This window comes from Pteronotus mesoamericanus, unplaced genomic scaffold, assembly GCF_021234165.1.
Source record: "Pteronotus mesoamericanus isolate MK-2021 breed Mesoamerican mustached bat unplaced genomic scaffold, CSHL_Meso_final contig_42, whole genome shotgun sequence".
NCBI classification, from domain to species: Eukaryota; Metazoa; Chordata; class Mammalia; order Chiroptera; family Mormoopidae; genus Pteronotus; species Pteronotus mesoamericanus.
This window is the reverse complement of record NW_026555157.1, coordinates 2,579,242-2,604,163: the sequence shown is the minus strand read 5'-3', so window position 1 is coordinate 2,604,163 and position 24,922 is coordinate 2,579,242. Positions and strand designations below refer to the sequence as shown.

General features: G+C 38.0%; 1 protein-coding gene across 3 annotated transcripts; it reads left to right on the top strand.

Moving 5' to 3' along the window:
* Nucleotides 1–679: 679 nt before the first annotated feature.
* Nucleotides 680–24,027, top strand: CD200 (CD200 molecule). Of its 3 annotated transcripts, XM_054577311.1 has the most exons (6): nt 680–825; nt 9,941–10,022; nt 12,939–13,259; nt 15,615–15,887; nt 17,027–17,134; nt 22,844–24,027. In XM_054577311.1, the coding sequence occupies exons 1-6, from the start codon at nt 814–816 to the stop codon at nt 22,849–22,851; spliced, it is 804 nt and encodes a 267-aa protein (XP_054433286.1). In that variant the 5' UTR covers nt 680–813; the 3' UTR covers nt 22,852–24,027. The 3 variants fall into 3 exon arrangements, with proteins under 3 accessions (XP_054433286.1, XP_054433287.1, XP_054433288.1); XM_054577312.1 differs by lacking the exon at nt 9,941–10,022; XM_054577313.1 differs by lacking the exon at nt 17,027–17,134.
* The last annotated feature ends 895 nt before the right edge of the window (nt 24,028–24,922 follow it).

Below are 24,922 nucleotides of genomic sequence, written 5' to 3'. Positions count from 1 at the left end.
ATCCTTAAGTAAAAGCTCTGTCCCTCCCAGCACCTTATCAGAGGTTGGTGGTAGGGAAACAGAAAAGACTTCAGGAGATGAACATTTTATTGATCTGCTTTTTTAAATTTTTTAATTTTTCTTTTTTTTAAGAGACAAGAACTCTGGAACTTGTTAAAAATAAGAAGAATCCTCATCATCAATGCAAATAGAAGGGAATTCCTCACAGTAAAGAGGAGTCACATCATGAAAGAAGGGCTTATTACAGGATTTATTGCTTGAATATATAATTTGTTTCTGGGTAAAAATAAATGTACATCTGTTTTTAAAAAAACATTTATTAAATTCGGCTTCAAAACATTTTTTAGTTTTATAGGCAACATTCGGAGAGAACGAGTAACATTTTTCAGAAATCTTGATTTTCTTCATGCTTACTGGACACAGACTGCAATTTCTCCTAATGCTAAGGGAGTTAATTCATGTCTCTCCCCTCCCTCCATTTTCTTTCTCTCTTAAAAATTAAAATGGACCAAAGTGTGTTTTTTAAACACTAAAATTGCAAATGTTATGAAGATAAGAAAGAGTGATTAACAGGCTTTGATAGCTAAACTAAATCCACCTGCCCTTGACTCATCTGCGCCTGTGTAGTACTTGGAACACCCAGGCGTTCGGGGGGAGGAGTGAGGCGTGGGCTGGGAGGTGGGCAGCCGCTGCGTGGTGGAGCTGCTGGCTGTCCGGCCTCTCAGCACAGCTCGAGGTGCTCTGCCTGGTCCGGCGTGAGATCCCCTGGGCTTTCCAGCTGAAGCTGGATACCCTGCTCGGCCCGGAGCGAGGATGGAGAGGCGGGTGAGCGGGGCTGGACGAGGGAAGGAGGGCGCTGGGCGCAGGGTGGGCGATGTCGTATCAGTGGCCTAGGGTGACGGCTGGCTGAGGGCGCCAGGCTTTTCAGCTCGCCCTATTCTGGTCTGAAGCTGGGTTTTCTCCCGGGGATTTCCTTTTAGCGCTTAACCTAGCCGAAAAGCTAATTTTGCCCTACAAAGTGGCCTCCCGTCTTCCTGACATTCCGGTTCTCTGTTTCAATGCCTTGGGGGAAAAAAGAAGGCCGCCAGGCGGGGGCTTCGGAGATACTTCTGTCCATCCAGATCATTTTCATCCGGGGAGTGGAACTGGACCCGGCTGCGCGGGTCCTCTGGGCGGACTGCCGCGAGGAGGTTCACTCGCTCTGGATGTAGGCTAGGAAAGCAGATTCTATTTTAAGCTGCTGCAAATGGGGGTGCCTTTTCCTCCACACAATAGCTGGGGTGGGGCTGCAGAATTCGGGGCCTGAGGAGAGCTCGTTCTATCTTGGATCCTCTGGCCTCTTTCTCCAATCTCTGGGCCTTTGCTTGGGAAACCATAAAGGATCAGATAAATCAGGCTTAACACTCTGATAACTAGGTATCTAGGAGAGACAGGCATCTTGTGTATTCAGGATCTGTTTCCATGACATGAAATGAAGGGAAAGATTTTCATTTACATTGGCATAATTGATTAAAAAATAAAATAACAATTAAAAAAATAAAATCCAAATGCAAGTAGTACCTCAAGGTAATTTTTTTTCATGTATAGCTTCTTGGCAAGACCACCCAGCCAGTTATTTCAGTGTCTGTCTTAACAAAGGAGAATGGTGGCCATTGAGCTCATGTTTACTGTGTGCCAGATGCTCTTAATCTTAGCAACTATCCTTCAAAGGAGGAATTATTACTTGATTTTACAAGTAAAGAAACAGTCAGAGGGGTTGATTTTTCCAAGTCCATTTGACTGTATGTGGTGGTATAAGGATTTGGACCATAGAATTTTGAGGAGAAGAGGTATGAATAGAGGTGATGTAGCTGCCAAGTGCGCAGCTGTCAGGTAAAACTAGGGCTTCTGTGAAACCAGGCCCTCTTGGCAAAAGGTAGAAATGGACTTCCTTCATTTCCATTATTGTACTCCCTGTATATGATTTGAGTAATAAATTTTTTAGCTACCTAACCTATATTAGCATATATTGTGTCTTAAGCACTATATTTAGTACCTTAAATACTTAATTCTCATAGTAACCCAGTGAAATAACACCATTTATTTATTTTTTTACTTTCCTCAATATTAGCTCTTGTATTTTTTCAATTATAGTTGATATTCAACATTATTTTATAATAGTTTCATGTGTGTAACATAGTGGTTAGTCATTTATACACCTTATAAAATGATCCCCTCTATAAGTCTGGTACCTGTCTGACACCATACATAGTTATTACAATATTATTGACTATATCTACTATGCTGTACTTTTTACATTCCCATTACTGTATTGTAACTGCTAATTTGTACTTATTAATTCCTTCACCTTTTTTACCCAATCCCTTAACCCTCTCCCCTCAGGCAACCATCAGTTCTATGGATCTATGAGTCTATTTCTATTTTGTCTGTTCATTTATTTTGATTGATTGATTGATTGATTTTTAGAGAGAGGAGAAGGGGGGGAGAAAGAGAGGGAAAGAAATATCAGTGTGTGGTTGCCTCTCATGAGACCCCTGCTGGGGACTTAGCCCATAACCCAGGCATGTGCCCTGACTGGGAATCGAACTGATGACCCTTTGGTTCACAGGCTGAGCACTCAATCCACAGAGCTACACCAGCTGGGGATATTTTGTTCTTTAGGTTCCACATATAAATGGAATTATATAGTATTTGTCTTTTTTTGTCTGACTTACTTCAGTTAGCATAATACCTACCAGGTCCATCCATGCTGTCACAAATGGTAAGATTTCATTCTTTTTATGGTCAAGTAATATATATATATCTTACCACGTTTTTATCCACTTGAATACTGATGGTCACTTGAGTTGCTTCCATATTTTGGCTATTGTAAATAATATCGCAGTGAACATGGGGTGCACATATTCTTTCAAATTAGTATTTTGGGTTTTTTCATATATGTATACCCAGAAGTAGAATTGCTGGATCATAAGGTTGTTTTGTTTTTGATTTTTTTAACTGAAGCTCCATACTGTTTTCTACAGTGTCTTCACCAATCTTCATTTCCACCAATAGTGCCTGGAGTGTCCTTTTCTTTCACATCCTTTCCAAACACATGTTTGTAGATTTACTGATGGTAGCCATTCTGATATGTGTGGGGTGATATAACATTGTGCTTTTAATTTGCATTTCTCAGACAGTAACACCGAGCATCTTTTCATATGCTTGTTGGGCATCTGTATATCTTCTTTAGAGAAGTGTCTATTCAGGTTCTCTGCCAACTTTTAGATTGGATTGTTTGGGCTTTTTGGTGTTAAATTGTGTCAGTTCTTTATAAATTTTGGCTATTAGCCCCTTATTGATGTACTATTGGTGAATATGTCCCAATCAGTATGTTGTCTTTTGGTTTTGTTGATGGTTTCTTTTGCAGAAACTTTAATTTGATGTAGTGCCATTTATTTATTTTTCTTTAGTTTCTCTTGCCTGAGGAGATAGATCAGAAAAAAAAAAAATTACTAAGAGCAGTGTCAGAGTGTTTACTGCATATGTGCCTTAAATGCTTAATTCTCATATGCTTAATTCCCTTAGGGCTTAATTCTGTTTTCTTCTAGGGGTTTTATGGTTTCAACTCATATTTAAGTCTCTAATTCATTTTGAGTTTATTCTCATGTACAGTGTAAGGTGGTCTAGTTTTACTTTTTTGCATGCATTTATTTAACTTTCCCAACACCATTTGTTGAATAAACTGTTTTTACCTGATTATATATACTTGCCTTCTGTGTCATATATTAATTGGCCGTAATGATGTGGGTTTATTTCTGGGCTCTCTATTCTGTTCCATTGTTCTACGTGTCTGTTTTAATGTCTGTGCCGTGCTGTTTTGATTACTCTAGCCTTGTACTCTGTTGATATCAGGTAGCATGATGTCCCCAACTTTGTTCTTTCTCATGATTGATGTGGCTATTTGGGGTCATTTGTGGTTCCACATAAATTTTTGGATTATTTGTTCGAGTTCTGTGAAATGCCATTGGTATTTTGATAGGAATTGTGATGAATCTATAGATTCCGTTGGGTACTATGGGCATTTTAACAATGTTGATTCTTCCTGTCTGTGAACATGGTATATACTTCCATTTATTTGTTTCTTCTTCAGTGTCTTTCTTCAATGTCTTAAAAATTTATGAGTACAGATCTTTAACTTCCTTGGTTAGTTTATTCCTAAGTATTTTTTAATGCAATTGTAAATGGAATTATTTTCTTAATTTCCCTTTTTGATGGTTCATTATTGATTGTTAAAAATGCAAGTGATTTCTACATATTAATTTTTTATTCTGCTTCTGTACTGAATTCATGTATTAGTTGTAACCATCTTTTGGTGGAATCTTTAGGAATCTCTACATAATAGTATTATGTCTTCAAATAATGAAAATTTTAGTTCTTTCCAATTTGCATGCCTTTTATTTATTTTTCTTTTCTTACTGCTGTGGCTACATCTTCCAATGTTATGTGGAATAAAAGTGGTGAAAGTGGACAACTTGTTTTGATCCTGATCTTAAGAAAAACATTTTTTTTGCTTTTCCCCATTGGTTATGAAGTTACTGTGCATTGTTGTATAGGGCCTTTATTATGTTCAATTATGTTCCCTCTATTCCCACTTTTCTGAGAGTTTTTATCATAAATTTGTGCTAGGTTTTGTCAAATGCTCTTTCTGCATCTATTGAAATAATCATGACTTTTATCCTTTTCTTTGTTTCATGTTAATTGACTTGCAATTAACATGAAACAAAGAAAAGGATATTGCAAATATTGAACTACCTTACATCCCAGGAATAAATACCACTTGATCATGGTGTATGATCTTTTTAATGTATTGTTGAAATTGGTTTGCTAATTTTTTAATATATTTTATTCATTTATTTTTTAGAGAGAGGGGAAGGGAGAGAGAAAGAGAGGGAGAGAAACATAGGTGTGAGAGAAAAACATTGATAAGTTGCCTCTTGCACATGCTCCAACTGGATACTGAGCCCACAACCTAAGTATGTGTCATGACTGGGAATTGAGTCAGCGACCTTGTAGTTTGAAGGACAATGCTCAACCAATTGAACCACGCCAGTCAGGGCTATGGGTCTTATTTTCTTATTCATTCAGCTGCCCTATGTTTTATGATTGGAGCATTTCATACATTTACATTTAGTGTAATTATTAATAGGTACATATTTATTGCCATTTTATTCTTAATAACTATATTCCTCTTTTTTTTTCTTTTTTTTCAAAAAGTCCCTTTAATAGTTCTTGTAATGCTGGTTTTTTTGGTATGAACTCCTTTAGCTTTTTCCTGTCTGGAAGCTCTTTATTTCTCCTTCAATTTTTAAATTCTACCTTGTTGGGTAGAGTAGTCTTGGTTGATTGTCCTTGCTTTTCATCACTTTGACTCTTTTATGCCAATCTCTTCTGGCCTGAAAAGTTTCTGTTAAGAAATAAGCTTACAGTCTTTTGGAATCCCACTTATAAGTAACTTACTTTTTCCTCTTCTTGCTCTTAAGATTCTGTCTTTGTTTTTAACCTTTGGCATTTTAATTGTAATAATCTTGGTGTGAGTCTCTTTGGAGTCATCTTGTTTGGGACTTTCTGTGCTTCCTGTACTTGTATATCTATTTCCTTCACCAGTTTAGGAAAATTTCCAGTTATTATTTCTTTAAATAGGCTCTCAATCCCTTGCCCTCTCCTTATTCTTGTATCCATATGGTGCAAATATTGTTTTGCCTGATGTTGTCTCAGGAGTCCCTTAAACTATCTTTATTTTTATTTATTTTTTATTTTTTTATTGGTCAAAATGGGTGTTTTCTGTTACGTTGTCTCCCAAATCACTGGCTTACTCTCCTGCTTCATCTAATCTGCAGTTGATTATTTTAATATGTTCTTCATTTCAGTTATTTTTTCCTTCTCTTCACTGGTTCTTTTTTATGGTTTCTATGCCCTTTTTTCAGTCTTACTATATCTATGTTGAAGTGCTCGCTGAATTCCTTGAGCGCCCTTACAACCAGTGTTTTGAACTCTGTATCTAGTAGTTTGCCTCCATTTCATTTAGTTCTTTTTCTTAAAATTTCTTCTGGTCTTTTATTTGGGACATGTTTTTTTGTTTCACCATTTTAGCTGCTTTTCTATGTTTGTTGCTATGTAATAGGTAGATCTGTTACATCTTTCATTCTTGGCAGGGTGACTTTATATAGTCAGTGTCCTGTGAGGTTCAGTGTTGCAGTCTCCTTAAAACCTGAGACGGGTGCTCCAGGAGTGCCCTTTCTGTGGGTTTTATGTGCCCTGTTGTAATTGAGCCTTAATTGCTGTTGGTACATCAATGTGTGTGATTGACCTTCAGGTTTATTATCTATGAGGCTTGGCTACCAGCACAGAATATGAGATACTTTGTGGAGCCTCACAGAGCAGAATTTGCCCCAGTAGGGTTTGGTACCTTATGAGACTACCCTTTGGGTGTTCCACTTGTGAAGCTAATTGGGTGGTACTCTGTTGTGGTCTGAAGCCAGCGCCTGGGTGTGTTGGTTCTAGGGTGTCTTGAGGGATTGGGCTCTGGTTCAGGTCAATGTTGGATTCTGCCATGACCAACCGGATTACTTGTTTGGAGCTACAAAACAATCCCCACTTGGCAGCTATCTGTACCAGGTCTGGGTAGTGTGGGAGAGGCCATGCTGCGAACTTAGGCCGCCACTAGTACTGAGCAAAAGGTCTAAGGCAGCCTAAGACCTGCTTCCACCTACCATTTGCCCTAAGGCTCAGCTGCTGAAAGAACCTTAGGTGGTGCACAAATTGCATGAGGCTGGGTCTCAGAGAGTCACCAGGATGGCTTGAGTGGTGTTCAGCAGGTTAATACAGATTCAGATTTGGTGCCCCTGCTCAGCCTGAGGCTATTCAACAAAAGCCTATACCTGCCTGGGACCTGCAAACATTTGCAGTGGGGTGGGGTCTCAGAGTTGTCAAAGTGGAGCTAGTGGAGTTCACCAGGCCAATCCAGAATCAGGTTTGGTCATGTGGAGAAAGGGCTCAACACAGGGACAATGGCAGTCATCCCTCCCACCCTTACCATGAAGCCACACAACTCACTTTCTCCCTGTAGGCCTCTGGCACTTCCCAAGCTTGACCAGACTTGGAGAGTTTTATAAGAAAGAGAGAAATTCAGGACCAGGCTGGTTGTGCCAAAAGAGGCTCCAGTGATGCGTGATATGTGAGTTGGGTGGGGTGGGGTATGAGGTAATCATCAGTGTGGAGCGAGTGGTGTTTACCAGACCAATGCAGAATGAGGTTTGGCTGTAAGGGGGGAGGGGTGTAGGGCTCAATACAGGAAAGATGGAGCCTGTTGACGCTGCAGGAGGAGTGTTCAACAGAGACAATGGTTGGTGTCTCCCTAGCCCTCATTCTGAAGCCACACAACTGTTTCTCTCTCTGTGTCTCTCACACCATCCAGCCCCTAGCCAGTGTCCCTTTGCTGGAGCCCAAGGTGAGTGCCTGTGAATGAGACTTTGTGTGCAGGCCCTGTATGAAGATGGGCTGGGTTTCTAGCAGCCTGTCTTCTCACCCAGATGGAGGGAATCTCTGCTGATTTTCTTAACCAGATGTTATGTGACTTTCTCTTGTTGACTTTGGCGTTTTGAGCTGGGGAGCCCTGTCTGTGTGGGGCTGAGATCCCTTGCACTGCAGCGGGACCTCTGCAGCTGAGATATCCTTCTGGAGTCTCAATCACCACATGTGGGTGGGAGCCAGCCCGTTTTTCATCTGTGCCGCTACTACCAGTCTCAGCATGGCTCCTTCTTTACATCCTTTGTTTTACTGTTTCTGTTCAGCTAGTCTTCAGATGGTTCTCCAGGTTGATTGTTCTATAATTTGGTAGTACTTTTGGTGTGATACTGGAAGGAGGCAAGTACAGCATCCTCCCACTCTGCTGTCTTAACCAGACCCTCAGCATCAGCAGTTATTTAGTAATTATTTGTGTCAGTCACTATTTTAGGAGTTCTACCTATACTACATCATTTAATCTTTTTACTATTATTATTATTATTATTTTGCATCTTATGCAGGTAAAAGCATCTGTCCTAGCTCATACATCTAGTACTTCTGCCAGCCTCAACTCAAGTCGGCAGGAGTAAACGTGCATAGATTTAATAGCAAGACTTTCCATCTAATTTCCTTTGCCTACATTACTGACTCATTGTTTCTTAAACATTGCTGGCCCACTTTACACATCCTGTGTTTTGGTGTGTGTCTGCTTTCTCTCTAGTCCTAAAACATAGATTTTCACTAAGAAAGTCAATCCATTCTGCATTTCTCATCACATCCTTTGCTAAAATTTGGATTTCCACATGTAAGAGATTCATGATTTTTTTTAAATGATTTTTTAGTTTCAGAAACCAAAGTTTTAAAACAGCAAGAGCCTAAGCAATTGAGGTGTTAAAAGCCCAAGAATATATGTTTATTTCAGAAAGAGTCAATAGGAAGAATGGAGGGTGACAGGTATTATCTTTTCTGACCCTAGAGAAAATAAATATTTTTTAGTCTGGGAGAGTGAAGTGGGACTGAGTAATGTCTAGACTCAGACAGCAGTTTGTGTCCTGAAAAGGAGGCCCTGTGCCCATCCCCCTGGAGTAGGGAATTCAGGAGGATGGTAAATAGAACTTACAGATAGGTGTTGAAATCTGAGAACAAAAAGCACCTGTGCCTTGCTTTCCTGGGGGTGGTAGAGGGTGGGTGGGCATGAGTGGGGAACTGTGGGAGAGACTTGCCTACCCAGCATGGCAAGGAAACAGTAAAACAGAGGTGGATACATAGGAGTCTAGGCAAAGAGGCTTGTGAAATTTCCCTTTGTCCAGCACAAGAAGAATTCAGGAGGACAAAATCAGGAGCACATGTGAGAGAAGGAGAGAGAACACCTTGTAAATACAAGATTTAATTGCATAGGCCAATGATCCTAATTTTAGGGGCACGCAGCAGCCTTAGGGGATGTCAGCATGGACAGATGTTTGTTACCAAGGATTAGTAGCCCCCAGGAATATATATGCAATGCCATAGTTTGGGGCAAAAGTGAAGTGTTGGGTTTGCAGGAGTTGAATTGACAGAGATAATGTGACATTGACTGAAACTAAGCCTGTACCTCTAATTGGAATGGCAACATGAAGTTCAGTTAAAGGAAAATACAGAAAATGCCTCTTTCTAACTTTTAGTATAGAAAAATGTAGAATCAGAGAAAAATGTGAGGAAAAGTTACATTTCTCACCCATATCCCTATTAATGAACACATACATGTAGACCAAGTGAACAGATCCGTGGAGCTACTGCACAGAAAAATTAATCTCTGCATTCTACTCACATTTTATAGCAAAATGATGCCCAGAATAACATTCCCTTAAATACCAACATGATTTGTGAAAAACCCAAGGATTTATGCCTAGACACATGAAAATAAAGCAATGAAAAAAAAAATAAAGCCATTGCTGTTTTTTAAAAGGTATAGTTTCTATAAAATTTGCAGTCACTAGTTACTGACATGTCAGTCCGCTGAGTTACATTGTAATAGTAACAGATGTGGATCATTTTGAGAGTGGGTACTCTCTAATGTTGTAGTCTCTGTGTATTTATGGCAGTTTGTTTTTTTCCCAGAGATCCTATGCTTTTGGGATTTTGCTCTTGACCATGGTGACTTTAGAGGCAAGGCCTCAAAATTGCTAGGGATTGATATAATGAAGGAGCCACAATGTAGCCTTTCCTGTTCCATATCCTGAGCACACTCTGTTATTTCTTTCGTTTATAGTTTCTGGTTTTGCTTCCTCAAAAACCAAAGTTCTCTGGTGGTTAAAACTTTAGCTGTGACATTCCCTGGGATAGCGATGGGACTGAAGCCTCCTTAGCTTTGTCCACATCCAAATGCCCATATTTGTACTTTGCTCTCTGTCTTCAGGTGTTCGGGAGGTCCTTCTGTCATCTGTCTACCTACAGACTGACTTGGTTCTTGGCAGCAGTGATGCTATGCAGGGCACAAGGTAAAGATACTCAACCTCCTTCCGTGGAGTCCAGAAAACCTGATTTCTTGAGTGGACACATTTGGCCACTGTTGTTTCTGCTTTGCTGGTTCATTTGTCTGTATGAATTACTTAAACGTATAATTTGATTGGAGGATTGGGAGTGGTTCTTTTTGCTATCCAAAACATTTTTGTTCTCAAAGTAAAGAAGACTTAGCTATTTGGAAACTGTTTCTGTAGATAAAACTAGGCATAAAATTAAGATTTTTTTACATATCGAATCAAATAACTTTTGACACAATAATTACTAATGTTTGTAAAGATATGGGAATGCTTGGGGGAGTAAGAATGAATACAACCTTTTGGGAAGGTAATGTGGCAATAAACCTTAAAACTGGGTGTGCCCCTCTTTTACAGAAGAATATAGAAAATAATGAAATATAAAGGTTATATAGGTTCACATAGTCTATTATAAAAAACATGCTTGTACTGTTCACTTATCCGCTGCATTTCGTAGTTGTACCGGACTTTTCTCCTCTGTTCCATTGAAGGTCACCCACCCTTCACTTTGCTGCCGGTCTTTTATCACCTTCTGTGTGGCATTGAGCTCATTTGCCTTCATTGGTGAAGGAAGGACAGAATTTGTATCACCTGCAAAATAGGATTTACTGACTGACTGCGAGGTTCTAAGTAAAATTATATATTAGCAGCAAAGAATTGCAAACATTCCACTAAATGGTTTCTTTATAATTAAAGAGAAAAATCACCCAAGAAGTTAAAACTCTAGCTTTGATCCCTTTCTACTCTCCATTCTGAAAGCAGCAATTTCTTCAAATCCCTGATTAGCACAATCTCAACAAATTTTTAGGCAACCCCAGTCCCAAAGAGTATTGTCCTCAGAACTTTTCACATCTGCCAAGAGCACATCTCACAAAAACTGGACTCAAACAACACTCAGGGGTTCCAATTGTATTTTTTGCTTGTCTGTCTTTTTTATGCCTGATATGGTTGAGCTGTTGTTGAGAGGCTATTGTTTGTGCTGACTTCTTTTTTCTAATTACACTAGCCAACATTTTATCTATATTATTAGTCTTAAAACAACAGATTATGTTGTTTTTTATTAAGTCTCCATTTTGTGTACTATTTCATTAATCAGTGCTTTTATCTTTACTAATTAACTCCTTTTATTTTTTTTTTTGGTTGGAGGTTGGGGATGTCAGGAATTCTGTGTGTATTCATTTTTCAATCTCTCTTGTTTCCTAATAAATGAAGTTAGGATTAAATATTTCTTTTAAGAACTGAGTTATCCATTTTGACAGACTTTAAGGTAGTATATTCTCAATGTCATTTATAGTAATTTATAATTCTTGCTGTGACTTCTAGTGTAATTAGTTAAAAGAACCATGTAAATTTTTAATTTTATTTGCATTGTGCCTAGTGTTCAAGGTCATAGGATAGCACATAGTTTTGTGTCCTATTTCAAAATTCTGGGGAATGTTTCATGCATTTTGGAAAAGATTGTATATTCTCTTTTGGGTAAAAGGTTATAAATGCTTATATATATAATTTAAATATAAATATTTGTTTTTCAAATCTATGTTTTTATATTTGACTTTTTTGCTTTACTTACTTTTTTAATATATAAAATGTAACTATAGAAACTCTCCCATTATGATTGTGGATTTATATATTTTTTGTAGTTGTATTTGTTTTTTATATATTTTTGAGTTATTTTTAGGTACATAGAGATTTATGATTAATACATCTTATTTTATATTGTTTCTTTTATTATTTTGAATATATATATGTCCCTTACAGTGTTTTTGTCTTTCAGTTTCCCTTTCCTTTTCTTTTAAAAGGCTTATTGAACTGATGTTGAAACATTTCAGGTCTTTGAATTTTTCTTTAATTTCTTCCATATCTTTATTCCTTTGTGCTGTGTTCTGGAAGAATTCCATCACCTGGTCTTTCTACATACTCATTTAATCTTCAGTGATATCCATTCTGCTAAATTCAGTCAATCTGCTAAGATTTTATATTTCTTATTCTCCATATCTCTAATTTTTACTATTTACAATGCTGGCTTCTTTTTACACTTAAGATATCACATCTATTCTTGTCTAAGTATTTATTTATTTATGAAATCTTTGTTGGATATGAATTTTTGAATTTGTAAAGTTTATTATTCTTTTTTATTGTGCTAGTTTTCTCAAATGTTTGGCTATTTGTTATTATATTGAGATTCCCATTGAATAATCTATTTTATCAATCAGGGTAGCCAGCATTGGAAGGGGAAGAAATTATGCCTTATATTCTGGACTGCTTTCAGTAAAATGGGGGGAATGTGTAGATTGCCATTTGTTGTCAAAGCCCTCTGCTACTCTTGGCATCCTGGAACATTGTCTTGCGTATCTCTCTAACTTATATTGCTATATTCACTCCTGCTTCCTGGAGGCAGACACCACTATTACTGCCCCTTCCTTTGTAGGGTGTGTGTGTGGAACGTATACGGCTGTCACATTTCCTTTATTCAAACTAATCACTCTGCCTATTATCCATCAGCTCTTTCCTTCTCCTGGCTTCTACCTCTCCAAGCATAAGTTCATTTGGTACTGCTTCCATCTTTCCTGACAGTTTCCACCTTCAACCTTATTCCACCTACTTTCCAGCATACAGAGATTCTTCACACAATTTTTGTCACTGAGAATTTGATTTCTTGTTTATCTACTCTGCTACTTTTAAAGTTGGAAAAAAAACATATTTGATATTATATTAAACTAGCAACATCATAAATGTCGATAAATGTTTTCTTTGCATTTTCTTTGTCTTTTCTATATTTGATTTTGATCATGCATTTTTTTTAGTCAGAAAAACATGTATTTATGTATGGATTAAATTTTAAAACATAACTTTTTTTTTATGATTCCATGATGAAAGTGATGACCGAAGACAAAAGAGAGCCGCTGAACACACCTGCTTCCTTACAATGCTTTCTGGAATCTTCCCAGGAAGTCTTGATTGTGACATGGCAGAAAATCAAGGCCGTAACCCCAGAAAACATGGTTACCTTCAGCAATGAACATGGGGTTGTGGTCCAGCCTCGTTATAAGAATAAGATGAACATAACTGAGCTGGGACTTCGGAACTCAACCATTACCTTCTGGAATACCACTCTGGATGATGAAGGGTGTTACAAGTGCCTCTTTAATACTTTCGGTGCCGGGAAGATCGCAGGAATAGCCTGCCTCACTCTCTTTGGTGAGAATCTCTGAGAATACTTTTTCTCTGACTGGAAATGTTATTTTCAAGAATGTTTGGAACATGGTGGTAGTACCTAGTTTTTCAGGGTCCTAACCCCAGAAAGGTTTATTGGAAGGCAGTTAGCCTTTCATGTCTACTATAACTGTGGCTATGTTACTAGACAGTTCATGGGGCTACGCTGAATCTCTGCCTGGAGTTATCTTTGCTTTGAGGAATCCCTTTGTCAGCAGGAATAAATTAAGGATTGTGGTAAAGACAAGTTCTCCATAAGCAGTGATAGGATGCAGACCTTTCTTTGACGTTAGCAACATCATGGGACCATAGAAGAGTCTTGTCCACTCTCTGCACCAAAGTTAATTTATCTACACAGTAAGTGTGACATAGATAAGTAGTGTCTCTAACAGCTTTAACACTTTTGGATGTAAGATCAGAGCCAGATTGGGCTAACCTGGAGCCAGTCATGGTGGTCCCTCTCATTTTGTGTCAGTGTAGCCCTCTTAGGATTGATAAGGCGGCCTTCAGCACAGGCTCTTCATACCTGATGTCAAACAGGAAATTAACTGGATAATAAAAATATTTTTAAAAATCTTAGAGGCTTTGTTTGACAAGACTCCTTTCCTCTTAACTGACATATGGCTGAGATAAAGCAATGAGAAGTAGGAATGAGGGGTAACTTTGGAGCATGGCACTCTTAGTGGTGCTTTTAGGAGGGAAAAAACAAGCTTAGGCAGGGTTATTAAGAATGTTAATGTTGGAGTTTGAGCATATCAGATATATTGGACATAGGGTAAGAGGAGGCTAAGTAGATAAGAATGCAACAGAGGGATGACAAGTAGATAATTCAAGGGTGGGAAGTACAACTTATCTTTCACTTATTTGACTATAATGAATCCCTTTTGCAGGATAGTACATCAGGCCTTCTTCATATCTACTTCTTTCATTCTCTCTGCCTCAGTCTCTCTTCCCTCTCTTTCCCTCCCTCTATCATTCCTTTCTTTTTCTTCCTCCCTTCATTTCTTCCTCCCTTCACTTCTTCCTCCTTCCCTTCCTCTCGTCCGCCCCTGTTCCCTCCTTCTCTTCCTCCCTTCCTCCTACCTCATTTTTTTTCTCATTCCTTGTTGTGTTCTGTTTTTCTCATTTCGGTTCCTTTTACTTTTTCCTTTGCTCACCTTTCTCTTTTTCTGGTATTCCCCCTACTTTACTCATAATCTTTTTTATTTTTTTTGGCCTGAAAATCAGGCTCTCCTGAGTCTTGCAGCTAGTGAATATTGTTGTTCTTTTCTACACTGATGTTTTCCAGACACACCTAGCTTTTATCTGTCATTTTTTGATATACCAGGGAACTCTGTCATCCAGTCTGGCCACATCAGCCATAATCACCTTCCTTCACATTTCCCTCTCTTTCCCAGTGCTCATTGATGTAGTCATCTGGGCCCCATTTGGACAGAGCCACAGCCCTTACAGTCCTGTTTCCTGCAGCACACTGCCACTCATCCTCCTCTTGAACTTCTAAATACAGACCAGTTTTTAATTGAGCACTGCCTTCTAATTATCTTGTGGGCTACAAATCAACCAGAGAAAGATAAGCCTACATTTTGTTTAGCAGAAATAAACTGTATTTCAGTAAAAATGAACTCATTAGTCAAGGGACTTTCAAAAAGGGAACAGGGTAAAGCTGGGCTAAAAACAACATCCTTTCTCCATAAGCTATTTTCTTAACTTCATAAGGTGATCTCCAAGGTTCTTCAACTGTCATTCTGTGATTTTCTGGTTCTTGGATATGAATGTATAATTTGCATTTTGTGTAGATATGCAACCAGGGATTTTCCGAGTTCTTCTGTACAACCTGTATACTGGTTCAGCTCCCAGAAGAAAACTGCTATCACTAAGCAGCAGGCCCTCTATGGGCTCTGTGCTCTGAAACTGCCCTCGTGCTTCTGAGGTATGCACACTACTTGTATGAAGGCGTTCTTTGGTGGTCATTGTCAAACTATTTGTGAGTAATACCCAGAAAAAGGCAGAGATGCTACATTGCCCATGAAAAAGGAGAACAGAATAATTGGGCCATGGACTATTTGACAGAGAAGATATCATTTGTCCATTCAGCTAATTTACCTGCAAACTTCAGAGAGGACTTTTTGGGTGCAGGGTACTAGGCCAGTCCCCATCTTGTGGACGAGAGAATTAGACACAGATAGAAGGCCTCAGTTGGGACTGGACATGCTACCTTATCTTTCTCACTCTCATTCTGTCATCTTTCTTGGAAGAGTGCAAAACTCAGGCCAGGTGCCTAACTGATGGCAGACAATCTTTTTTTTCTTTTTCTTTTCTTTTTTTTTTTTTTTGTCCCAGTACAGCCCACAGTATTCCTTCGTTATAAATTCTCTGAAGACCACCTAAATATCACTTGCTCTGCCAATGCCCGCCCACCCCCTGTGATCTCCTGGAAGGTCCCTGGGTCAGGAATGGAGAACAGTACTGAGATTATCTCACACCCCAATGGGACCACATCTGTCATCAGTGTCCTCCAGGTCAAAGATCCCAAGAGTCAAGTGGGGAAGGAGGTGATCTGCCAGGTGCTGCACCTGGGGAATGTGACCAACTTTAGGCAGACTGTGAACAAAGGTAAGAGAAGGTGGGCAAAGATGGCTATAGTCACACCTATGTACACACATCTGGAAGGTGGTGAATGTTCTGCAGAACCTCTCTGCCTCTTAGCAAAGGAGCTAATAGAAGAGAAGATAGATTAAATAGAGAAAGAAAAAGAGCACTGAGGAAGCCAATAAAACTAATGTTATTTTAGTAAATGTGGCATGTTTCCCACATACCAAATGTGGGTATGAAATGATCCATTCATTCATTTATTTTTCCATGTTAACACATTACTAGTATCTGTTGTGTGCCAGGCTTTGCAGTAGTGAGCAAGACTTAGAGAGCATTTAGTCTACTGGAAAATACTGAAGTGGCCAGGCAATTGAAAAACTGCATGTTAAATGCTTTCATAAGAAAGATACAGTGCAGCCCTGGCCAGGAAGCTTATTTGGTTAGAGCATTGTCCTAATAGCCCAAGGTTGTGGGTTTGATCCCCGGTCAGTACACATACAAGAAGCAACCAATGAATACATAAATAAGTGGAACAACAAAATCATGTTTCTCTCTCTTTTTCTCCATCATCTCTCTCTAAAATCAATAGACAAAATTTTTTTTAAGAAAGCTATTGTGAAATTTTCCTGAAAAACAATAATCTGAAAAAGAACATGTTTTCTTGTCCAAGAATGCCAAGAGTTAACTTATAACACTTATAATCATTTTTTCCTTTATATTTTTCTGTATTTTCTAAAACTTCCTCAATAAACATATTACTTTAATGGACAGGCAAGGCAAAGAGACCTCTGAACAAAACTTAGTTCTACCACTTACTATGCTGATTTTAGGTTTAACTTCTCTGAGCCTCAGTCCTTTTTTTTTAAATATTAGATAATGATAATCCCTAATTCTTGGACAATTTTGAGGGTTAAATGAGATAATACAGTCAAAACTCTTATTACATAGTAATTACATAAAACATGTCAAGTATTATTATTTGAATGTTTTTAAAATGATATGTCACAAATATAGACATCAATATGCATACTTTTAAGAATAATTTTCATTGAAAGCTTAACTCCAGTAAAAACGCACCACAACTATTCCTTTATTATTTTGGCCCCAAAAGTTTCCTTTTATGATTTCATCTTACCTCTTTTTCCCTTCAATATCTACAGGCTTTTGGTTTTCAGTTCCACTGCTGTTAAGTATTGTTTCCCTGGTAATTCTTCTGATCTTAATCTCAATCTTACTATACTGGAAACGTCGCCGGACCCAAGACAGAGGTGAGCCATTACAAGAAGTACAAAGAGGGAAACATGATTTTTTTTAATGACAATTTGGTGGTCACATGAAGATATAAATAAGGGAATGGCAACAATGTGCTTTGTTTGTTGTTTCCAAATTACATAAATGTTAATGATATTTTAAAACAATGTTTCAGTGTCATTTTCTTGCAATTGGACGTTAAACTGGATGTTTCTGCTTTTGATTTGCTGATATTGTTTAAAGGCTAATTGTTTTGTAAATTGAGAGTAAGGGCTGGTGAGAAGAAATGTGGACAGTGTGTTCTGATGACTATGAAAACACGTGATGACAAAACCAGAGAAAGAAGTTTGCCATCCATGCTGTGTTCTTTCTATCCATCAATGAAAGGATAGAACTATTCTCTTTTTATAGCATTCCACAAGCCAGCTATTCCATTTAAGAGACTGTGAAATTGTCCAGTATTACTAGTAATTAAGTAGCACTTCCTGTGTCATACTCTAACTATATCTCAAACATTATAAGCAACATACAGATGATCCATACTTACAATAACTGTGTCATGTCATTCTGCCCTTGTAGACTATAAATTCCTCTCCATTCCCTCCAGCATCTATCACAGTGTCTTATGTATACCATGTAACCAACAAATATTCATTAAACTAGTAAATGAATGCATTAATGGATGGAAGGGCAGATTTTCAAACTGGTTTTTTAAAATTTCCCTTTTCTTATTGTAAATTCAGTACCTCGTAAATGCCGAGTCTAAAACATTGTAAGACAGTAAAACTAGAGATGCAGTAGAACAGGATGAATCAGCTAGAGAGAGAGCATGAAATTTCTTTGGTTTCTGAAGACAGACACAATTTATTAAAGCCAATGCAAAACTGCTATTTATGCTGCATGTGATGGGAATTTCCTAGGGTGAAGGGCTGATATGGGAGTTTTCTCCATCTCAGATGACTGAAAGTTAGGGAGGAAAAAAATGTTGGCTGTGAGTGTTATTTTAGATGTCTGTTAAAAGTCTCACTCAAATGCAACCTTGTTTTCCTTTTCATTTTACGTCTCATAAACTAATGTCTTTCAGGTTCTAGGTGTTTTGAGCACTTAGTTTTGCATAAGACTTTTTACAAATAACAAATTAATTCTTGTGGTTTTGTAGGAAAAGCAACAAATCTTGTTGTGCCAATTAACCCTTCACAGAGTAGGTGAAGGTATTTGTTCTGTTAGGGAGAGGACATTGCAGATCAGCTGATCTTATTGCACACGAATATAAGCCTATAGGCTTCATTAGCAGTTTGCAGAATGTCAGAAGCAGAAGGCCAATTCTACTTTATCCAAACATTTTACTTTTCTAGTTAAGAACTGGAGCCCAGAGAGGAAAGTTGACATTCATCGCTAAGGTCACACAGCTAATAGTTTACAGCAGGGTTAGGACTCCTTGGTCTCCTGCCCTTGGCCAGGACGCTTTTCTAGTCAAGATGCCTTGGAATCTTGACTTGAAAGGGGCTATTATTAGTTGTACTTCACTCCGTGCTTGCTGTTACTGCTGTATTCTTTTAGAAAGTTTAAGCATAAAACTACAAAGTGTTCAAATTCATTTTTAAAAGTTCCTTTTGAACAAGAATCAATAATACAGTTTATTCAAGCCCAAGGTGAATTCCACTAGAAAAGGGCATTTGGAAAACATTGTCTTCTGTTCACTTGGTCTTGGATTTCTGGGAACTATAATTAATTGTTCAATGCTTTATCCGGTTCCTGAAACAAAAAGAGTCAACTTATCTCTGTATCCAGGTTTTTTCTCATTTATGGAATACAATAGCTCCCCCATATCGAAGAGGAATGTGTTTCAAGGCCTCCAGTGGGTGCCGGAAGTGGCACTTAGTACTGAATTATATAAATATTATGTTTTCTTCTGTACATACATATGATAAAGTTTACTTTATAAATTAGGCACAGTAAGAGATTAACAATGTCTAATAATAAAATAGAACAGTGATAACAGTATACTGTAACAAAGTTATGTGATGTGGCATTATTAAATAAAATAAGGGTTACTTGAATACAAGGTCAACAGCTACCTATGGCTGCAGTTTGATCTGAGAACCTAGACGGCTACTAAGTGACTAGTGGGCCATAAGTAAATGCAGCATTGATATACTGGGCCAAGGGGTGATTCATTTCCAGATGGGATGGAGTACAACCGTGCAAACTTCCATTATGCTATTCAGAATAATGAAAAATTTAAGTAGTAAAGGATAAGAGGAGTCCAATATATGAAGGGGACCCCAAAAAATGGAATTTATTTATAAAAAATTGTGTATTTACCCTAACATGTTTAAACTTCAGTCACCTTCGAAGCACTCTCCCTTTGATGCAATACACTTATCGAGACATTTTTTCCACTGCTCAAACAGTTTTTGAACTCATTGATTTGGATGCATTTTAGTGCTTCTACTGTTTTTTGTTTTACCTCTTCGACATCAGCAAAATATTTTCCTTTGAAAACTTTTTTCATCCAGGGAAACAAAAAATAAGTAACTAGGGGTAAGATCCGGTGAATAGGGAGGGTGAGGCATGGGGTTTATGTTGTTTTTGGTAAAAAACTAGTGAATACTCAGTACAGTGTGGGCAGCTGTGTTCGTAAATGACCCATCATGAAATGGGCAAATGCGCTGAAAGTGTCTTCAGAAAAAGTCACTGAAGCCTCTCACAGCCTCTCACAATGCCAGCTGGCACACTGATGCAGATGGGTTCCTAGAACACTCACCTAGTGGGGGAAGCCTGTACTATACAAGGGGCCTACCTTACAGAAGATAATTCTAGTATTTGGGGGGTATCCCCCTTAAATGATGATGGGAGGAAATTTAACTTAGGGTGGGAAATACAATTATAGAATTGTATACTTGAAACCCATTTTATTTTATTAACCAGTTTCAACCCAATAATTTAAAAACTTGTGAATTGTTTATTTCTGCAATTTCCTATGTTATAATTTTAGACTGCAGTTGACTGCAGGTAACTGAAACCATGGAAAGCAAAACTGAATAAGGGGGAACTACTGTGAGCAACCAAATCTGTATTGAATCTTGTAAGCACTAAAATTACCATTTACTGATGATGTCTTCATTACATAAGGTCAATTCAGTTAATTACACTGAATGTTCAGTGACATATTTTGAGTGACTGGATTTTTTGGCTGGTTTCAAAAATTTTAACAGCCAGATGACTTGATCTCATATATTTAAATAGCTGGAAAAACCAGTTGTTTATGCTGGAGTCTTAAATGTTCAAAGTTAAGAAAATACTGGTTTAAGACCAAAATTTAAGTTGCACAGAGTTGGAAGAAGGGGAAGAAAATCATTTTTATTACTTCAAGTAACAAATTCTGATTGTCAATTTGTGAAAAAAGTGAATAGCCCTACTACCTTTGCTTTCCATCTTTCCTTTTACTTTTTGTTTTTGGGGGGGTTTTTTGGTTTGTTTTTTCATTTCTTGAAAACTTGAAACTTCTGTATGGGCACGAAAATGTCTCCAAGGTTCTTACTTGTCATGAAAAATGGTAATGTAAATAGATATAGAGGGGGAACTGAAGGGGTGTGTATGTGTGTGTGTGTGTGTGCATGCGCGCATGCATGAGCACGTGTGTGTTCAGTTTGTGGAGAGGGATGAATTCTTGAATTTACTGAATGTGAATAGACAAAGAGTAATCTCCAAGGAACTGCTAAATAGGGAGACAAAGCTGGTAGGTAAGGAAAGTTTGTGAAGTAAATTTCAACTCTTTGTTAGACAAATGACAAAAAAAAAAGCTTATTTTAGATCAAAATCACTTGCTGGCTCTCACAAAAGCATACGCAAATTAATAGTTTTTAGACAGAGGCATAATCTCTAATAACTGATGTTATTTTTATGAAGTTCAACTCCATTTACTTTTCTTGTGGTTTTGTATAATGCCAGGGAGCATGAATTTGATATTTTTTCCACAGTGAAGTTGCATAATGAAGGAAGGTATGATGAGTTAGAGGCAGTTTCTCTTTGCACCATTCCTGAAGGGATCATTACAGTTACTTCTCATGAAACTGTGACAGTGAGATAATAGGTTAATGGGTTTTCAAAGAACTCTTTTTCTTTTATGAATCAAGTCCTTTATTACTGAAATAGAAAATGGGAAAAAATTAAAATTTCCCAGGAAAATTTTCCACCATTCTATAATAATTCTTTCTTTTTTTTATTATTGTTGTTCAGTTAGTTGCCCCACCTTTATCCCCATTGTCCTCCCCTGCCCTGCACCCCTCCATAGTCCAACCCCCCAACCCTGCTGTCTGTGCCCTTTAAAACCAAACTGATGTCATAAATTTGTCCTTTCCACATCTACAGTCAAATTGAATTGGGGTCAAGCATCATCTCTGATTGCTCATTAGGCAACCCAAAAATGACCACATGCTTCTCAAAAACAAAAACTTCACTTCGAGGCAGGTCAGCATAGACTATCCCCTAATTTTTAGAAAGTTTTATTTTGAGTAGCAGTTTTCTTTTGTTTCATTGACTTAAGGCGGAAGTAGAAAACTAGAAAATTTAGACAGTCATGTGAAATACATGTTCCAAACTTTACTTTTTCTTCAAGAATATAGCTATTTCATGTAGAAGTGGGGTTTTTTTTTTACCTACATTATCCGTATAATTGCCTTGATTTCTTTTACTTCACAATAACCTCACCCTCAATAAGTGGGCTTTTGCAATGAAAACAATGGTAATGTTAGTAAAGCACTACATTTTGGGTAGCATCATGTTACTTTCTCCTATATTAAGCTTAGTACTATGTCGAATAACAGAGATGATCAGTAAACAACTTGTAATGGTGAAATTGTTGATTAGTTAGAAGGACAATACAAAGAAAATTTGTTTCCAAAAATAGTATAAGAATCTTTGCTTTGCTAAATAATTGTACTTATTCTTTCCAGGTGAAAGTTGGGTGAGTGGTAATTCTCATCCTTACCTCAATTTCTTCATAGATCCAGGAAGAAGAAATGTAATGCTTTATATGAGAAAAGTGTTAAGCAACCTTTATTGAAACCCTAGGTCAGAATTGCTGTGATAAATTTGACATTCCAAGGCCTATTTTTCTACAAAATCTTACCCTTGAGTGAGTGCAAATGCCACCCATCAGATAAAAATTTCATGATATTTTTATCTAGTCACGAAGTTCCTGGCTAACAGTCATTGAACCACAGACATTCTTGCTTGAGCTGCTGTGTGTCTTTTGTCAGAGAGCTCACACAGGAAATGTTGGCAATGTTCAAACATGCAGAACTTGGTAGGCTTTCTGTGCCAGCAAGCTAACAGCCTTTGAAAGGATCTCCATTTGTCTACTCTGTGACTATTCTTAACCCAATGTCCAGTAGGTTAGCTACAGGAAGCAAAGCTCAAGATCTTATTAATAAAATACACATAGATCATTTGGAATTCTTGAACATATTCTTTTACTTGTAATCTTAAGTGATTCTGCAAACTGTTATTTCCTTGAATTACCTATATTTTAAAGAGAGCTACATCCCCTTCTCATCCCATTGCATCAAGCATGTCTAATTCCTTATCTTTGTTGATAAAATCTGCAAGAGGAGAATTCTATATTTATTGACCCTTCTGCTATTTATCTTCTTAAAATCTATTAGGACAGAAATTATAAATGTGCAAAGTTAATATCTTGGTCTTTTTTTTCCTTTGTTCAGAGCCTTAGAAGAGTCACAGAACCCTGAAAATGATTCGCTGGTCTACTTGAATCTGACACAGGAAGAAAGCAGGAGAAAAAGGGTCATTCTCCAGGGACCTATGAGAGCAAAAGAGGTGGAAATAAAAGGCCTAAGAATTTCAAGACTTTCTACTGCCATCTAAGCTACCCACTACTTGTGTGAGTTCCAAGAGGAAGTCATTTTACCTCTCAGGTCTGTTGTAGGAATCGATTTTGTAAAGCAGTGCAGTGTTGTGCCATCGAATGGATGCTGGACTTAGAATCAGGAGCCACAGCTTGAGGCTGGCTTTGCCTGAGAGTGGAGGCAACCCTGTTAATCACATTATTCAATGAACTTCCATGATGGCATCCAGAAAACTAAAGAGTTGGACCAGATAATTTGACATTCTGCTCTATACCTGAAGTAATTCCAGGAAAAAAGGAAGAGACATGAAAAAGAGAGAGGAAAAAAATTGGGAAGGGTAAGGACCAAAGAACTTTTCTGAGACTACCTTTTGCTTTTCTGTGGCAGTTCCATCTCTTCTTCCCTTATTGTTCTTAGGCTCATGAGTCCATTTCCTTGTCACTTGGTATCTAGTCCACTACCTACTTACTGCTTTAAAAGCTGCTCTCTCTAGAACCCGTGGTTTCACTGCTATTCTTCATGTATTGCTGTGACATTTACCACAATGAAAGTGGGGTTGAATTTATTGTGAAATAACATTGGTAACCCTCACTTTACTTACCTATTTTTATAGCAGAATAAATATTGTTAGTCTTAGATAGCCGCTCACATTTGTTTAAAAAAAAAAAGGCATGCATTCTTTGTCCATTTGTCTCCTAATGTGACTCAGCCCTATTTTAGTCATTCTGGGTTCAGGCTAGTATAATGAAAATGTATTATAAAAACAAGCATCGAGGAGGTTTCCTAAATAGCAATTGGCCAGTTCAAATGCTTTGTTTCTCCTGTCTTCTTTTCCCATGAGTTCACTTTTCCCAGTAGTAGAGGAAGCATGTATAGGTATACAATTCCCTTTGTCCTAAATATATTGTTTTAACTAGTGGAACAATTTTTGAACTCTTTAATAATCATAAGACCAAATTAGTGATTTTTTCAGTATCTTTTGCTTTCTTGTCTCCATCCAGTGACCTAGAAACTAAAACTTAAGTTGTTTTTACTGTTGAATTGGGTATTTATATATTTAGTAAGATTTTAAGGTGTTATTTAATTCTGTATTATTTCTTACATTTGTATAAGATGTTGAATTAAAAGTGTCAACTCTAAATATTTGGGGTTTTTTAATTCTCTTGGGAAATGTGGGAAATATAGATATTAATGATGATCCTTGTATTTTCCCACCATGTGTGAAAACCTCCCCTCCCATCTCTCACACTCCAAAGGCACCCTGGCCATTTCTGATAATTCTCAGTGTCACATATCAGATGTCCCTGGTTACCTGATACAGTTTTGAATTGAGTGGGAATGGCCACCCTGCCTCTGGTTTTGTGGTATTTCTGGTAATTCAGCTACCACTTCAGGCAGGATAACTTAAAGCAGCAATTGTCAAATATTTAGGTCTCAAGACCACTTTACATGCTTGTTAGGTCAGCCCAAGTCTGCACCCTTGGTTGCTCTGTTCCTGCCCTCCCCTGAGGAGCTCAACAACAACAAGGCCACACTGGTATGTCTCATCAGTGACTTCTACCCTGGCAGCATGATGGCAACTAGGAAGGCAAATGGCAACCTCGTCACCCAGGCTGTGGACACCACCAAGACCTTAAAACAGAGCAAAAACAAGTACATGGCCAGCAGCTACCTGGCCTGATGTCAAACAAGTGGAAATTGAGCCGCAGCTACAGCTGCCACATCACTCATGATGGGACCGCCTTGGAGAAGACAGTGGCCCCCGCACAGTGTTCTCAGGACCCTGAGCCCCCTATCAGCAGGGTCCCTCTTCAGCCAGGCAATCCTTTCCTAGCTCCCTGCTGTACCCCTAAGACTCCTACCCAGATCAGCTCAGACTGGGCAGGTCCCCCTCCCTCCCGTTTCTACTTCTTGTTAATAAAGACCTAATCATTT

Bases quoted from the DNA above. Each gene is read 5' to 3' on its own strand.
- CD200 (XM_054577311.1), top strand. The intron at 10,023-12,938 runs GTAAAGATACTC...CCATGATGAAAG, and splicing joins GATGCTATGCAGGGCACAAG to TGATGACCGAAGACAAAAGA. The intron at 15,888-17,026 runs GTAAGAGAAGGT...CAATATCTACAG, and splicing joins TAGGCAGACTGTGAACAAAG to GCTTTTGGTTTTCAGTTCCA.